The sequence below is a fragment of the Dendropsophus ebraccatus genome, chromosome 8, assembly GCF_027789765.1.
Source record: "Dendropsophus ebraccatus isolate aDenEbr1 chromosome 8, aDenEbr1.pat, whole genome shotgun sequence".
NCBI lineage: Eukaryota > Metazoa > Chordata > Amphibia > Anura > Hylidae > Dendropsophus > Dendropsophus ebraccatus.
Window position 1 is genome coordinate 5,069,369 of NC_091461.1, and position 6,000 is coordinate 5,075,368.

Consider the following 6,000-nt stretch of genomic DNA (forward strand, 5'->3'; position numbering starts at 1 on the left):
CCCTCTTTTCTTTTATCTCATTACTTTTACTCTCTTCTCTTCTTAATGTCCCTCCTGTTTCCTCACTCTTTTTGAGACGTTTTGTCTCATTACTTTACCTCTCTTGCTCCCTTTCTTTTTGCTTTTTTTTTCTTTCTCTTGCACCCTTCTCTCTGGTTTCCCCTCTCTTTTCTTTTTCATTACATTTCCTCTCATCTCTTCTCTTTTCAATGTCCCTCTAGTTTCCTCCCTCTCATTACTTTTCCTCTCTTCTCTTCCCGATGTCGTCCCCCCTGTTACCTCGCTCTTTTCTTTTGTCTCTTTACTTTTCCTCTCTTGCTCCCTCTTTTCCCCTTTCTTTTTGCTCCCCTTTTCTTGCACCCTTCTCTCTGGTTTTCTTCCTCTTTTCTCTCATTACTTTTCTCTCTTCTCTTCCCAATGTCCGCCCTGTTACCTCGCTCTTTTCTTTTGTCTCATTACTTTTCCTTTCTTGCTCCCTCTTTTCCCCTTTCTTTTTGCTCTTCTTTTCTTTCTCTTGCATCCTTCTCTCTGGTTTTCTTCCTCTTTTCTCTCATTACTTTTCCTCTCTTCTCTTCCCGATGTCCTTCCTGTTACTTCGCTCTTTTCTTTTGTCTCATTACTTTTCCTTTCTTGTTCCTTCTTTTCTTTTTCTTGCACCCTTCTCTCTGGTTTTCTTCCTCTTTTCTCTCATTACTTTTCTCTCTTCTCTTCCCAATGTCCGCCCTGTTACCTCGCTCTTTTCTTTTGTCTCATTACTTTTCCTTTCTTGCTCCCTCTTTTCCCCTTTCTTTTTGCTCTTCTTTTCTTTCTCTTGCATCCTTCTCTCTGGTTTTCTTCCTCTTTTCTCTCATTACTTTTCCTCTCTTCTCTTCCCGATGTCCTTCCTGTTACTTCGCTCTTTTCTTTTGTCTCATTACTTTTCCTTTCTTGTTCCTTCTTTTCTTTTTACCCTTTCTTTTTGCTCTTCTTTCCTTTCTCTTGCACCCTTCTCTCTGGTTTCCTTCTTCTTTTCTCTATCATTACTTTTTCTCTTTTCTCTTCGTGATGTGCCTCCTGTTTCCTCCCTCCATTATCACTTTTCTCTACTCTCCTTTTCTTTTTTCTCTCATTACTTTTCCTCTCTTCTCTTCTTGATGGCCCTCCTGTTTCTTTCCTCCATTATCACTTTTCTTTACTCTCCTCTCCTTTTTTATTCATATCTTTTATCTCCTTTCCTCTTTTCCTTCCCTCTCTTCTTTTCTTGTTTCTTCATGTAGCTTTTTATTGTTTATTTTCTTTTCATTTTCTCTAATTTTATCCTTCCATTCTGACTCTTTTACCTTATTTTCCTGTCTTTTGCCTTCGTCTTCTCTTTTTTCCCTTCTTCCTACCAATCCCCTTTCCTTTCCCCTTCCTCTATTTTCCTTCTTTTTCCTCTCATTTCCTTTCTTCTTTCTCCTTACCCTGAGTCATGAGAGGTTAGAGCTCTCTAGTGATCCCCACTAAGATACAGAGCAGCCACCGGCATCATGATCACCACTAAGATACGGAGCAGCCACCGGCATCATGATCACCACCAAGATACTGAGCAGCCACCGGCATCATGATCACCGCTAAGATACTGAGCAGTCACTGGCATCATGATCACCACCAAGATACGGAGCAGTCACTGGCATCATGATCCCCATGAAGATACGGAGCAGCCACCGGCATCATGATCCCCACAAATATACGGAGCAGCCACCGGCATCATGATCACCACTAAGATACGGAGCAGCCACTGGCATCATGATCACCACCAAGATACGGAGCAGTCACCGGCATCATGATCACCACTAAGATACGGAGCAGCCACCGGCATCATGATCACCACTAAGATACAGAGCAGCCACCGCCATCATGATCACCACTGAGATACAGAGCAGCCACCGGCATCATGATCACCACTGAGATACAGAGCAGCCACCGGCATCATGATCACCACTGAGATACAGAGCAGCCACCGCCATCAGGATCACCACTGAGATACAGAGCAGCCACCGCCATCAGGATCACCACTGAGATACAGAGCAGCCACCGCCATCAGGATCAACACTAAGACACAGAGCAGCCACCGGCATCATGATTACCACTAAGATACAGAGCAGCCACCGGCACCATGATCACCACTAAGATACGGAGCAGCCACCGGCATCATGATCACCACTAAGATACGGAGCAGCCACCGGCATCATGATCACCACTAAGATACAGAGCAGCCACCGGCATCATGATCACCACTAAGATACGGAGCAGCCACCGGCATCATGATCACCACTAAGATACGGAGCAGCCACCGGCATCATGATCACCACTAAGATACGGAGCAGCCACCGGCATCATGATCACCACTAAGATACAGAGCAGCCACCGGCATCATGATCACCACTAAGATACAGAGCAGCCACCGGCATCAGGATCACCACTAAGATACAGAGCAGCCACCGGCATCATGATCACCACTGAGATACGGAGCAGCCACCGGCATCATGATCACCACTGAGATACGGAGCAGCCATCTGCATCATGATCACCACTGAGATACGGAGCAGCCACCGGCATCATGATCACCACTAAGATACGGAGCAGTCACCAGCATCATGATCACCACTGAGATACAGAGCAGCCACCGGCATCATGATCACCACTAAGATACGGAGCAGCCACCGGCATCATGATCACCACTGAGATACAGAGCAGCCACCGGCATCATGATCACCACGAATATACGGAGTAGTCACTGGCATCATGATCACCACTAAGATACGGAGCAGCCACCGGCATCATGATCATCGCTAAGATACAGAGCAGCCACCGGCATCATGATCACCACTAAGATATTGAGCAGTAACTGGCATCATGATCACCACTAAGATACGGAGCAGCCACCGGCATCATGATCACTGCTAAGATACAGAGCAGCCACCGACATCATGATCACCACCAAAATACGGAGCAGTCACTGGCATCATGATCACCACCAAGATACAGAGCAGCCACCGGCATCATGATCACCACCAAGATACAGAGCAGCCACCGGCATCATGATCACCACTAAGATACGGAGCAGCCACCGGCATCATGATCACCACCAAGATACTGAGCAGCCACCGGCATCATGATCACCGCTAAGATACTGAGCAGTCACTGGCATCATGATCACCACCAAGATACGGAGCAGTCACTGGCATCATGATCCCCATGAAGATACGGAGCAGCCACCGGCATCATGATCCCCACAAATATACGGAGCAGCCACCGGCATCATGATCACCACTAAGATACGGAGCAGCCACTGGCATCATGATCACCACCAAGATACGGAGCAGTCACCGGCATCATGATCACCACTAAGATACGGAGCAGCGACTGGCATCATGATCACCACCAAGATACGGAGCAGTCACCGGCATCATGATCACCACTAAGATACGGAGCAGCGACTGGCATCATGATCACCACCAAGATACGGAGCAGTCACCGGCATCATGATCACCGCTAAGATATAGAGCAGCCACCGGCATCATGATCACCGCTAAGATACTGAGCAGTCACTGGCATCATGATCCCCATGAAGATACGGAGCAGCCACCGGCATCATGATCACCACTAAGATACAGAGCAGCCACCGGCATCATGATCACCACTGAGACCGGTCAGACATAGGCGAGTGTGGGGAGATACAAGTGAAACATACAAGGAAATCCCTACTGTATAGAAGTTTCCTGTAGAAAGAAGTTTTGGAGCAGTAGGGTTTGGGGTGATGATGGGACCCGGGGTGATAGATATCTATGATGATGGGAGTTACCCCACAAGCCTCTCTGTCCATTGTGTCACATCTTGGTCATAGACCTCGGAGATTGGTCACATTAGTAGCAATGTACAACAATTAGTACAATGATCCTGGACCAGCTGTAATAATACCTGCATGGAGGCAGAGGATGGCTGTAGGACAGTCACCGGACAGTCAGCGTAAACAGCCGAGCCTATGCTATCTTACTGGTCACAACACCATGACTGTCTATACATGACCAATGTAACCCTTGTACAATTGGGAATCCCAAATACGACAACTGAGGAGCAGCATGGATACCATCTGACAACCACTGACTGCACTACTGTATAGGGGGGTGTATAAACGCAGTGTGACCACCCAATCCTCAAACTCTCACCCAATGAATACCGATTCCCCTTAGTCTCTCGGCCTGGAAGATGAACATTCCATCTCCATTCCGACTAGTGGTGCCCATCTATACCTGTGTATGGTGATGTGTATATCACTGTGGCCTTCTACAAAGCCCAAACATTTACACATCTCTACCTATCTATGTATCCCTCGTACAGCAGTAACCACAGACCCTCCCACAGAACACCCCAAAACCATCTACACAGCAGGATACGGAGGCAGCGCAAGGGTTAATGAAGAGCAGCGCAGAAGGAAGGGTTAATAAGACGTCACTTGCTGCTGGGTGTCACATCTCCCGGTAATGCAGATTATTGGGGGTCAGATGTGTCCCCCCTCAGTGACGGCTGGAGATGCTGCTGCCGTCTGTCATGTCATAGATGATGGGTGAAGAGAACAGGTGCACAGACAATGCCACAGTCATCATCCATCATGTCACACAGCAGCATCAGCATCCTGCCGGACCAGGAGGAGAGCCGCCCCCGGCATCATCTCACCCGCTTTACCTTCTCTGGCTTTCAGCAGAACTGTGTTGGCCACAATGTTTTCCAGCTCCATTGACAGGCTCTGTGTGCAAGGTAGCAATGCAGCAGCTTCAGAGGCAGCAGGAAGGGAAGGAAGGGAGAAGGGGAGGGAGGGGGCAGGGAAGGAGGAGGGAAGGGAAAGACACAGAGATCACACACAACATGCAGGCAGCTGTCATACAACCGCCGGGGAGCGGGTGACACCGAGCAAAGCCAGGGGCAGGAGGGGAGCAGCACCGCATCACTATATACATCACACATACCCATCACTATATACATCACACATACCCATCACTATATACATCACACATACCCATCACTATATACATCACACATACCCATCACTATATACATCACCTATACCCATCACTATATACATCACATATTCACATGACCATATACATCACCATACATACCCATCACTATATACATCACACAGTGCAGCATCACATATACCCATCACTATATACATCACATATACACATCACTATATACATCACACAGTGCAGCATCACCTATACCCATCACTATATACATCACACAGTGCATCATCACCTATACCCATCACTATATACATCACACAGTGCAGCATCACATATACCCATCACTATATACATCACACATACCCATCACTATATACATCACACATACCCATCACTATATACATCACACAGTGCAGCATCACATATACCCATCACTATATACATCACATATACCCATCACTATATACATCACACATACCCATCACTATATACATCACCTATACCCATCACTATATACATCACATATTCACATGACCATATACATCACCATACATACCCATCACTATATACATCACACAGTGCAGCATCACCTATACCCATCACTATATACATCACACAGTGCAGCATCACCTATACCCATCACTATATACATCACATATACCCATCACTATATACATCACATATACCCATCATTATGTACATCACACAGTGCAACATCACATATACCCATCACTATATACATCACATATACACATCACTATATACATCACACAGTGCAGCATCACCTATACCCATCACTATATACATCACACAGTGCATCATCACCTATACCCATCACTATATACATCACACAGTGCATCATCACCTATACCCATCACTATATACATCACACAGTGCAGCATCACATATACCCATCACTATATACATCACACATACCCATCACTATATACATCACATATACCCATCACTATATACATCACATATACACATCACTATATACATCACACAGTGC

At 46.3% G+C, this 6,000-nt stretch overlaps 1 protein-coding gene across 2 annotated transcripts in view; it reads right to left on the minus strand.

Moving 5' to 3' along the window:
• Positions 1-4,777, minus strand: part of GRK5 (G protein-coupled receptor kinase 5) — a 40,645-nt gene extending 35,868 nt beyond the window's left edge. For both annotated transcript variants that reach the window (XM_069979665.1, XM_069979664.1), the window contains exon 1: positions 4,708-4,777. In XM_069979665.1, the coding sequence (XP_069835766.1) occupies positions 4,708-4,759 (52 nt within the window). In that variant the 5' untranslated portion in view covers positions 4,760-4,777. The remainder of the gene's footprint in view (positions 1-4,707) is intronic.
• Between the last annotated feature and the right edge of the window lie 1,223 nt (positions 4,778-6,000).